General features: G+C 37.1%; 1 protein-coding gene across 2 annotated transcripts in view; it reads left to right on the plus strand.

The window, feature by feature from the left end:
- Window positions 1-12,869, plus strand: part of rimbp2b (RIMS binding protein 2b) — a 151,323-nt gene that overhangs the window by 22,132 nt on the left and 116,322 nt on the right. For both annotated transcript variants that reach the window (XM_079896708.1, XM_079896709.1), the window contains one exon: window positions 8,039-8,185. In XM_079896708.1, the coding sequence (XP_079752834.1) occupies window positions 8,039-8,185 (147 nt within the window). The remainder of the gene's footprint in view (window positions 1-8,038; window positions 8,186-12,869) is intronic.

A 12,869-nucleotide genomic window follows, 5' to 3' on the forward strand; every position in this document is an offset into this window, starting at 1 on the left:
TAACTCATTGAGTTATCCCTAATATAATAATAATAATAATAGTTATATATTATATATCATAATTTATTATTATATACAGATTTTAAATGAACAATTTATAGTCATGGATATATCATTAAAATACATTATTAAACTTATATGAGGAGTACAAATAATATCAAACATAATGTTTAAAACAGAATGCATTCTTTTAAATGGCAAATCATGGATGTTTTATTTGCCATTAATTGAAATTATATCATACTTTGAGCATATTTAAATACATCTAATTTAAACTTTTATTACTCATTCAGGCGTTGGTTGTATTGAATGTGCATGATGAAGGAGTAGAGAAACAAAATAGTCCATTATAATCCACAAACTAAAAAACAGGAGATAGCTGGAGAATAACGTTACTCAACCAATAAACATCGACGAGACCAGACAATGGAACCCATAAAAATACACATGGCTTGAATACAAAAAGGGCTTAAATACACAGGGGATGATTTACTGAAACAGAACAGGTGTGTAAGACTAATTAGCAAACAAGGAAACCAAATCAGGCAGGCAAAACCGTAACAGAACACAGAGAAAATGAAACCAAAACAGATTATTATTATTCTCATATTGCCAAAAGTTTTTTTTTGATTGAACTGGGGGCTATCCTTAAAGCACCGTGAAGGAGAATAAACAGTCTGAGAATCACTGTTTTGCATTACTCTTCTGTAATTTAACTCGTCTGGCGAGGACTAGTTTATAAATTCCAACGGTAAACACTGATGGTGGATATTTTTCTTGCTCTCTTTCAGCCCATTTTTTGTTTTCCTGCCTGATCATTTATTCTCTCCCTTTTGAAGGCTGCTGATGTCCAGATGTCTGTTTGTGTTATGGACGTTAGTGTGGTGGGTTGCCGGAGGGGCGAGCTTGTGTTGCCCAATTGCCTGTTGGCGGGGTGTAGGAGCCATGCAGCTGGGGACGAGTAGGACTATAAATACCCTGCTGCTCACTCTCTTGAGGCCAATGGCTGTGCAATGCACTGGCTCTTTCTCTCAACTACAGCAACTCTTTCAGCACGCAGCATCTGAAAGGTCATTGAGTGGTCAGCCATGCAAATGACGGATCTCAGACGACTGTGTGACTATAAAGGTTCTTCAGTAGTTCTTTGCAGCACATTCGGTTCTTCAAAGAACCTTCTTATCAAGAGCCATTTTCTCTGTTTGGGGCTCTTGACTTGGCTCTTACTTTTAATGTTACTTTTTTTTGTCTGCTCTGTTATTTAATGAAATTTGGTCCAATTTGGAAAAGATGAAAGAGAAATAGTGTAGCAATAATAATACCAACAACAATTTATTGTCACAGTAATGTTCAGTTTGTTTTAGTTTTCATGGAAACTGATGGGTGGCGGGAAACTCAAACAAAGAAACTATAATCAATTGTAATGAATACAAACTAAAAGTCCATGAAAACTAAAACAAACTGAACATAGCTGTGACGAGTTGAATTAAGATAAAATAATCACTTTTTGTCTAAATAAATTTGTTTAATAACTAAAAATTCACCATTTCAGTATGTGTATAATATATACACTCACCTAAAGGATTATTAGGAACACCATACTAATACTATGTTTGACCCCCTTTCGCCTTCAGAACTGCCTTAATTCTACGTGGCATTGATTCAACAAGGTGCTGAAAGCATTCTTTAGAAATGTTGGCCCATATTGATAGGATAGCATCTTGCAGTTGATGGAGATTTGTGTGATGCACATCCAGGGCACGAAGCTCCCGTTCCACCACATCCCAAAGATGCTCTATTGGGTTGAGATCTGGTGACTGTGGGGGCCATTTTAGTACAGTGAACTCATTGTCATGTTCAAGAAACCAGTTTGAAATGATTCGAGCTTTGTGACATGGTGCATTATCCTGCTGGAAGTAGCCATCAGAGGATGGGTACATGGTGGTCATAAAGGGATGGACATGGTCAGAAACAATGCTCAGGTAGGCCGTGGCATTTAAACGATGCCCAATTGGCACTAAGGGGCCTAAAGTGTGCCAAGAAAACATCCCCCACACCATTACACCACCACCACCAGCCTGCACAGTGGTAACAAGGCATGATGGATCCATGTTCTCATTCTGTTTACGCCAAATTCTGATTCTACCATCTGAATGTCTCAACAGAAATCGAGACTCATCAGACCAGGCAACATTTTTCCAGTCTTCAACTGTCCAATTTTGGTGAGCTCATGCAAATCGTAGCCTCTTTTTCCTATTTGTAGTGTAGATGAGTGGTACCCGGTGGGGTCTTCTGCTGTTGTAGCCCATCCGCCTCAAGGTTGTGCGTGTTGTGGCTTCACAAATGCTTTGCTGCATACCTCGGTTGTAACGAGTAGTTATTTCAGTCAAAGTTGCTCTTCTATCAGCTTGAATCAGTCGGCCCATTCTCCTCTGACCTCTAGCATCAACAAGGCATTTTCGCCCACAGGACTGCCGCATACTGGATGTTTTTCCCTTTTCACACCATTCTTTGTAAACCCTAGAAATGGTTGTGCGTGAAAATCCCAGTAACTGAGCAGATTGTGAAATACTCAGACCGGCCCGTCTGGCACCAACAACCATGCCACGCTCAAAATTGCTTTAATCACCTTTCTTTCCCATTCTGACATTCAGTTTGGAGTTCAGGAGATTGTCTTGACCAGGACCACACCCCTAAATGCATTGAAGCAACTGCCATGTGATTGGTTGATTAGATAATTGCATTAATGAGAAATTGAACAGGTGTTCCTAATAATCCTTTAGGTGAGTGTATATATAATGTATGTATGTTAAAATTAAATAAATATTTAACTAAATTTTATGAGTACAAAATGTATTAAATGGCAAAGCAAGTGGTTATTATTTTATTAGATATTAATGTAAGCAAATTGATGTTTATAAATTTTTTATTTATGTTAACATTTGTATTTTTTATTGTGTAAAAGGTCATTGTATATAAAAGTCTGTACAGTTCAAGTCTTTATTTTAGCAAGAAGCTATCTCGTAAGGGGATCATTATATTCTGTGGTCCATGCCAGCAAAAAAACCCTGCTTTAGACTACATAACTGATGGAAGCATTACTGTAACTTTACTGTGTCAGAAATTTAGCATGATCATCTCACAGCGTGTTTGCTGCTACGACCATTTACTGACTAGCCAATAAAAATGCTACATGAAATGGCGTATTGATCAACGCGGCATAACGCTAAAACTTAAAATACTTACCTCAAGCTCCATTTGCAAAATTGCCATGCCAAGTTGGCCTCTTTTCCCTAGCAATAGCCGCATCCATATTCTCCTCTTTCGCTTCCTCCTCTTTTTTCAGTGCACATAAAAACCTCAGTTGCCAAAGTGTGATTAATCTTGCTCTATTTGTTTACCACTAGCGCATGCTGATGACGTTTTATTCTTCTATACTATGTCGTAGCCTATGATTCAATAGGTGTCATCATCGTACAGTTTACATACATGTCATACCCAAGTTTATTAGATCCATGTCTACATTGTGATTTGTAACAGTCTTGTAGGATTGCCGAAATCGCACAGTCTGTAGTAGGCATAATGAAGTTTGTGATTGTGTTGAGCTCTGGGTTGCAACACCGCAATTGTTTTTTTTTTTTCATTTGCGGCGAGTTGGCTTGATGAAGAGATGCTCAGCTACTCATCTGCGGTGGGCCACATCTGTGGCGAATGCAATGCGTGTTACAGTAGCACTGTCAAATCTGGCTACCTGGAGCCAGTATAACATGCTCCCACACATTAAGTTATTTATTTTTCATTTTAGGAGGAGTAAAATTTACATACGTGGCTTCAGCAACCAGATGCATTTCCACTTGTCCAGTTTAGTTTGTAATGTGTCTCAGATCACCTACTGAAGTGGTTTGAGTGATCCGAAGTGTTTCAGAGGGCATTTACACCTGGTCTTTTAACGAACGGATAGCTATCCGATCAGAGAAAACATTTGTTCATTCTTTTGCCTACTGGTTTGTATGGACCAACTGAACGATTGTTTTCAAAGAATGTCATGTGAGCCATATCATGAAAGCACACAGTTTTAACAGATCCGTTGTGACACAAACACTAAATTACATGCGAACACACACACACAAACTCTCAGTCAACATATACCCATCCACAGCCAAAAGACAGTTGCATGGAAGCTTAACACAACATGCCTGGTGGACAGCAGGCTATTCAAGGCTATTTGTTTTCACATACTTGTCAATGATCAAACCATTTTCCCTTCACAGCTATTCACACCACAGTCTAATTTTAGCCCTGTAGATTACCCATGGTTCATCCCCTCAGTGTAACGTTTCTGAATCTTCTCCAGAACAAAGGCCGCCCCCCGTTACACCTGACTGCTGCCATGAATTAGTAAACATGCTTTTTGTTCCTTCTGCTTCCTGTGATCTGAAGGGCTAAGCTAACCGTTTGGCTAACTCATCTATCCTGGTCATTTAAGAGCGGACGCTTAGGCAGGTGTGAGTATCTGAAGATCTCAAATGCCATATATTCAGGTACTTTAAACTGAAACTTTAAACTGGTGAGTCATTACATGGCTGTTTTTGGTGCCTTTTATAGCACATTAGTTTCTTTTATGAAGTATTTTGCGCTCTTGTCAAACGGCATCTTCGATAGTTCAGGCAGCAAATATAGTCAATATTAGAGATTTTCTCTGGAGTGCTAGTCAAACTATTGCATTTGATTATAAATGACATACAGTGAAATCCAAAAGTCTGAAAACTTTAGTGCAAATGCTTTTATTTTAGCATTTTCTATTATTATTATTATTATTATTATATGGGTAAATGACATATACAAGTCTAAGATAAAGAAAAGGAAACATATTTTAAAAATCTAGTTTAAACACGTCAAGTTCTTAGAAATGTATGCTTTGTAATTATGTTGGTTTCATATGGTTTTGAAAACTTTAATACTGTTTTCAAAGAAAGTTTCAATTTATTATACAATTTAAGCCTGGTTTAGTTGCACTTGTAGTATGTTGAGATTCACGGCTATGGTAAGGACATTTCTGAAACACACTCGAAGCAGTTGACCAATCACAACACACTGGTCCAGCCAGCCAATCAGAGCACACTGTGTTTTATTCTTCGGAAGGAGGGGCTTCATAGAAACAGAAGCTAAACAGGGGTGCGTTTCCCAAAAGCACTGTTAGCCAAATATGGTTGCAATTTTTCCGTCTTTTCCAACATAGTTGAACAATTTGATGTTTCCCGAAACCATAGTTCCAACGAACATTCGCTAACAGCATCACAAACTTACGTGGTTGGAACTACAGCTCTTGAGCATAGAGCTTAAATAGATCATGCTCTTGGGCACTTAGTAAGCAATCTAACATTCAGTACATTCTATATCTTTCATCCCATTTAAATATATATACTTTTTAATCTATATTTTAGCATGTCAATAATCAGTGTGGTTTTTGAGGAGTGTGCATGCGCATAAATGCATAGAGGGAACCCCGGAGTATGACATATGAGAGAACCCGCGATGAATCAAACATCCAATGAAGCAAAACTACAGGGAACAAAAACAGTGTCCTCAGTTCGTTACAGCAGCATATTAGAAAAAATACGTTACGTAGAGAAAGCTACTGACTAAATGACCCATGTATATTGGAGTAAAGTGTACGCCAAATACTGCAAGTTAACGTGATTTAAAAAATACCGGCTTTCTGTTGTTTATGTAAATTAGCTATAATAATATTAAATACATGAATTGCAATCTCAAATCGATTAATTAGCAGAAGTTATTACTCCACCACCTGCACGTGACATCATTAATGACAGCCCTATATTGTTGAACTAATGTGGTTCAAACAACAAACGAGGTGCTAGTTAGATTAAACAAAATTGCATCATACCATGACAAACAGACTGTGAAGAGAGTTGCTCTATAATAATGTAAAATATATGACTTTTTTTAACATTCAAGCATGAAAACCTATTCTAGTAGACCCCAAAAACTAAATCCAGACTTTGTAAAAGAGCATAATAGGTCCTTGTGACCCTGGACCACAAAACCAGTCACATGGGTCAATTTTATGAAATTGAGATTTATACATCATCCGAAAGCTGGGATAGGACAATATTTGGCCGAGATATAACTATTTGAAAATCTGGAATATGAGGGTGCAAAAAAATCGAAACATTGAGAAAATCGCATTTAAATTGTCCATTTATGTTCTCGATTGTGCTGCATTCACTCACAAAAATAAATGTTTTATATATTTACAGTAGGAAATTTACAAAATATCTTCATGAAACATGATCTTTACTTAATATCCTAATGATTTTTGACATAAAAGAAAAAGCGATAATTTTGTCCCATACAATGTATTGTTGGCTATTGCCACAAATATACCCGTGCGACTTGTGACTGGTTTTGTAATCCAGGGTCACATATATATTTTTTTAAATTTTTTTTTTTTTTTTTTTTTAGACTCTGCATGTCACACTGATTATGTGGTTGTTTCTTAAATGATCAGTTTTTTTCACTCATATTTTAATCAGATTACAGCAGTCTGGCAGCCACTTGAATTTGTAAGCTTTTCAGTAACTGAGAGCTTTTGCTGAAGCTAAACATCTGGTTCAGCTCCTGTTATAGCATGTTACCTGACGAACATCAGCAAGCAAGATCATCTGTGTGTGTGTGTTTGTTCATTTACAGCAGTTTAATATACCCACACGCATGTGTTCATGCCTGTTTGTTCATTGTTTTCTGTACATTCAAATGGAGCAGCTGATAATGTTTTGTATGTAACCCAAACCAGTTTATGGACACACACACACACACACACACACACACACACACACACATGAACAAACAGACATGTTGATAGGCTCCTGTTTGCTTGCCAGAGTAGTAATGGCCCCTGGTAATGTGTAAAGAACATGATGATGGTGTAATGTTGCTTTGTACTCACTGGCCACCTGCTAAAGTCAGGCCTTACAGGAAACCAGCACTGTTGACAAGAACCACAAAAGAGTCACTCTGCAAACAAAAAACACACAGTGTACACACAGACATACTGGCTAGCTAGAATATTTAATTGTAGATGACATGCTTGTTTAGCTGTAACAATCCTTATTTCCTGCATAAAGGAAACAATCATATTAAAGTTGATATTTTCAGTTGAACTTCAGTTGACCTTTAAGTAGCAAAATGGCACATAAAAGTGAAGTTAGTACTTTGATAAGCTTTAACAGTAGCTTTAATTAATATGCCACTTGTCTGATATTTCATATCTAATGTAACAACGTTCATACATTAAGTGTGACATAAGTGTCCAAATACTAATGGGGTCACAGTAGAAATATTTATATAGCTTTTATATTTTGTATTTTATATAAAATGTTATTTATTTATTATTTATTTCTATATTAATAATATTATGTATTAAAGGTATAGCGGAGGATTTTCTTTTTCCGGGTGGATCATCAAGACTATTGGTCCTCCTAAGTGTCAATCATTCTGGTGATATGTTTACGTAAGGCCGTCGTACGTGCTCGTTCACACGATGGCGTGCGCTCAAAACACGGGTTGGGCTTCCCACTGATGCCTCAGTCGCGAAATTTCTACTTGACAGGTAAAGTTTGGCATGCTATTTGGAGAAATCCATTTAAAATCACTGCTAGTAAAAGTTAATAAGCTATGATTAGCTCATGCATGCTCTCTCGTGCACACGTTTAATAGGCGTTTCCTCTCGGGAGCAGGTAGAGTGTTGCGCATGTGCATTTTTTCAAAAAGTGGAGAGGGCGGTTCTTTTCTAAAATTCGGGAAAATCCTCCGCTATACCTTTAAGATACGAATATTTATGTATAATGTTTAACTGTTTAAAAGTTTGGGGTCAGTAAGATTTTTGGTCTTGTATGCTCTTATGCTGCATTTATTTGATCAAAAATACAGTAAAAAGAGAAATATTGTGAAATGTTATTGCAATTTAAATCCATACATCCATCCAATATTTATGTAGTTTTATTTCTGTGTTTTCCAGAAACTGCGGAATGAGGTGTTTCCATTGCATTTATCTGAATTATCGCCCCAGCATGTGGAAGCGTACCGACTGCTAGAGGACAGGAAACACAAACTTTCACCCGAGACCGCCGCCCTCTACCTGCTTCGACAACAGCACAAACTTTTGGTCAGTAAGCATGCATCCTTACTCTTAACTGGATGGCAGTCATGCCAAAGACATTGCGTCTGTTTTAATGTTTAAGGGTTTTGCTTTAGGAAAGTAAAGATGGAGAGTGTGTTTTGTTCCTTGCATAATGTTAAAGCCTAAATAAATGTTTGCTTAAATTGATTGACTCTTGTGTGCATATATACGTATATCCCACTGGAGATTGTTTGGAAGTCTTCAGGCTTCTCTTTGATGTGCTAGATGTAAATGAATTGCATTGATTACATGCACACACCAGCTTATATTCCTGTCACATCATGTTTCCCAGTAGAAGCTGTCTGTGAGTCATCAGATTTCCCATTTCAGTAGCTTTCAATTTTGTAAAAGATGTGTTGTCCACAGAATACTGGATTGCATGTAATGAATGTTGGCCCAAATGTATTAAGTTGAGATTTATTCAATTTGGGCGAATTTTCATTAGGAGTAAAAAACTGAATTATGTAGTGCTCAACATCTTTTATTGCCATTGGCTTATAGCACAAATACATTGTCCACATAACTATGCCATTCACATTATAACAATATCATTTAATATTTAATTTTAGTGGGCTTTGTGTCATGTCTGTTTGTGATGATTACACATCATCATCATCATCATCATGTGGTTATGTGGCATTTTCGTTTTTTTTTCTTAGTCTCACATTCTCTTTTTTTGTGTGTTTCGACCAACGAAATCGAGTCCAATGGAGGATAATGATTATAGGCCCATAGCCTTGACATCATGTGTCATGAAGTGCTTTAAGGGGTATTTGGTGTCTTTGTTAAAGACAGAGGTAAAACCAGTTTTAGATCCATTTCAGTTTGCCCATAGAGAAGGTTGTGGTACAGAGGATTATGTTAACACTATTACTAATGCTAATGCGAAACATTTGGAGAGTCCAAAAGCCTATGTACGGTTGCTATTTGTTGATTTTAGCTCTGGTTTTAATATAATTAAGCCCCATGGTTTAATAAAAAAACTGAAGCAGTTGGGTGTGAACCCTTTTTTATTAAAATGTTATTATTCTTTTTTAACAAATCTAATGCAGCAGGTTAAGGTTAACCATAGTGTATCAGAGTTTAGAACGACAAGTATAGGTGTTCCACAGGGCTACGTTAGTTCCCCGATTCTCTTTACGCTCTATACAAATGAATGTACAAGTTCTGATCCTAGTAACCTCATAATAAAATATTCTGATGATACAGCTTTGCTTAGCCTCTTGTATGATAATACTAATTGTAACGCAGTTAGATGTTGTGGGAAGGAGGAGGCGGGAACCGGCGAACATTCAACAACTTTAATAAAATAAATAAACAAATACAAAATGAAAGTAAAGGCAGTAGTCCCTCACGGACGACTGCTGCCATATAATAAAACAGAAACACAACACAAAATCCAGGCCTGGTCTCTCTCATCCTTCACTGTCATCGCTCCTCCTTTTATGTTTCCGCTCCTCCGTGAGGGATTTGAGACTGGTGCGTCGCGCAGGTGTCGCTCATTATCAATCACGCCACTGGCCTCGCGCCGTTCTCCCACGGCCCTCGGCCTCGTCCTGCTCGCCACAATAATATTTCTGTGTATCATTCAGAGGTAGAACATTTTATGAAGTGGTGTGACCTTTTTATCCGAGGTCAATAGGGAACCACTTATATCTATTCATAAGATACCCATTGAACAAGTGTGTTCTTTTAAATACCCAAGTGTTTAAATGGATACCTTACTTATCTGGGGATTTCATAGTGTATGCTGTCGTGTGCAACAGAGATTACATTTTCTGCGAAGATTAAGGGCCAGATTTTCAAACAACTTGCGCCAGCGCAAACCCTCTTTTGGTGTTAAAAAACTATTGTCAGGTTTTACTAAAGACACGCAGTGAAAAATTAATGCTGAAAAGGCGTGGACAGGGTTATTTTTGCGGCTGATCTTATTGATTATACATTTGTAGGAGTTTTCATTTCAGACACAACATTTTTGGGAGGAGAGTATTTAAATTAATCATGCAAGGTGATTTACTAAGGTTTGCACTCGTCAATTAACTGGTGTTTACTGGTTATTATGGAAATGATCTGGCCCTAAGAGTTTACAGGGTAGAACAGAAAGTAATGTATTTATTTTACCAGGCTGTTATTTAAAGTATAATACATAATGGTTATACTGAATGGTTTGGCAACATCACAGTTCAGTCCAAAGCTAAACTTGCCCGCCTGGTAAAGATAATAGGAAATTATAGGAAAAAGGGAATATCAACCATTGGAGTATTCATATGAGCAGTCTGTTATCAAGGAAGCTACCAAGATATTATCTGATCCTTCACATAACTTATATACAGAATATGAGTTGCTGCCTTCTGGCAGATGATATAGGCTGCCTGTGTGTAGAGACAATCGTTTTAAGAAATCCTTTGTACCCACGTCGATTAGACTTTTAAATAAGCAATAATTATTTGTTCTTTTTGTTCTTTGCGTTTATAATGTGCATGTGTATGTTTCATGGATTATGTTTTTGGCCAGTGTATGTGTGCACCAGAGTCCAAGACAAATTTCCCCATCGGGGACTATAAAGTGTATTGAATTGAATTGTGGATGCACAGAGCTGCAGTTCCTCTAACCTGTTAGTTGCTTGGAAACAGCATTTTTATAAAAGCAGTCCATTAGCATGTCACTTACCTTGTTTTGGTGTGTCACATTTTTGCATTGTTCAGTAACTGAGAAGAAGGATGTAGGAGTGGTGTATGTAGAGGAGGCAGACCTGAAAACATCTTGCTCATGAATAATGGTTATTTTGCCAACTCTGGAGTTTTCAAACCGGGGTCCGGAGACTCTCAAATATGGGTACAACGATTGTTAAAGGGTTATTTCACCCAAACATGAAAATTCTGTCAGTAATTGCTCACCCTCATGTTGTTCCAACCCTTCGGAACACAAATTAAGATATTTTTGATGAAGATATTTTTGATGAAATCTGAGAGCTGGCTCACTCCTTCATAGGCTTCTAGGTAATTGATATCTGCCATCCCAGAAAAGTTAGTAAAGACATTGTTAAAATAGTCCAAGTGACTACAGTGGCTCAACCTTAAGTTTATCGAGCAACGAGAATACTTTTTATGCAAAAAATAAATAACGACTTTATTCAACCATCTCTTCTCTTCCATGTCATTCTCCTAAGCTGTTGACGTAGTGTAACAGCGCAGCGCTTCTGGGTTGTACATCAGAACGTAGGCTCACTATTGGCCGACGCTGGTCATGTTTGTGATGCGTGTGATGCTGGCCAATAGTGAGCCTACGTTCTGACATACAACACAGAAACGCTGCGCTGTTACACTACGTGAACTCACTCAGAGGCCTATAGAAAAGAAAATGAAGAGTTGAATAAAGTAGTTATTTTTGTTTTTAACTTGTTCTCCACTCTCATCCCTATCTCAACCCTGAAAACACACATACACACACCTCAAGTATCTCATACCGTCAACAGTGAAGTAGTGAGATATAGAGCCTGCAGGTGAACATGCATATACACAGGGTCCACAATGAATGCCAATGACGGTTGAAGTAAGATTCCTTATCAGACATCATTTCATTACTCATTTCAAGTACTCTTTCTGTTCACATGACGAAAAATTTAGTTTTTCTCTAGGATCATATGTTACACTCTTAAAAATAAAGGTTGACATTCATGGTTCCATAAAGAACCTTTAACATCTATGGAACCTTTCCATTGCACAAAAGGTTTTTTTTATAGTGGAAAAAGTTATAAAAAAAGGTTCTTCAAATTATTCAAAAGTTCTTCTAAGAGAAAAAAAAAGTTTAGTTCTTAGTTCTTCTAAGAACTCTGTCATGAAAGGTTCCTTGCGGATCCCAAAATAGTTTTTTAATGGCATCGCTGCAAAAAAACAAACACTTTTGGAACCTTTATTTTTAAGAGTGTAGCCAGCCTCTTCAGGCCCTTAATGTGTTTCATATCAAGACATACCTGAAAGATTGTCTTTTTCTGTCTGCTAATGCTGTGAGTTTCACACTGGTTCATAAGAACCAGCTCATAAAAGTAATTTGTTTCAGGGATCGGGCAACGCTGTTTGCGCTGTATGTCATCACACCAGAAATGTACCACAAAATTCACTACAGTTCATAAGTTTGGGGTCAGTAATTTTTTTTAAAGAAATTAATACTTTTATTCAGAAAGGATTCATTAGATTGATTAAAAGTGACAGTACAGACACTTACAATGTTACAACAGATTTGTTTATTTGTTTATTACAGAAAAAAAGGAAGATGGTTTCCACAAAATATTAAGCAACACAACTGTTTTCAACATTGATAATCAGCACCAAATCAGCATATGGACCCTTTTTACATTTCCGTGTTTCTCCAAAGCGGAAGTCGTCAAATAGCAAAATAAAAACTCCACGATAGTGTTTTCATGACTTTCAAAAATAGGAAAAATAGAAAGCGATTGATAACGGCAGTCAGAAGCGAGAAAGATGAAGACATTATTTCTGAAGGATCATGTGACACTGAAGACTGGAGTAATGATGCTGAAAATGCAGCTTTGCATCACAGGAATAAATTACATTTTAAAATATATAAAAATAGAAAACAGTTATTTTAAACCGTAATAATATTTCACAATATTACTGTTTTGGCTCCTTTTGATCAAATACATTTAGAC

Source organism: Squalius cephalus (assembly GCF_949319135.1).
Source record: "Squalius cephalus genome assembly, chromosome: 16".
NCBI classification, from domain to species: domain Eukaryota; kingdom Metazoa; phylum Chordata; class Actinopteri; order Cypriniformes; family Leuciscidae; genus Squalius; species Squalius cephalus.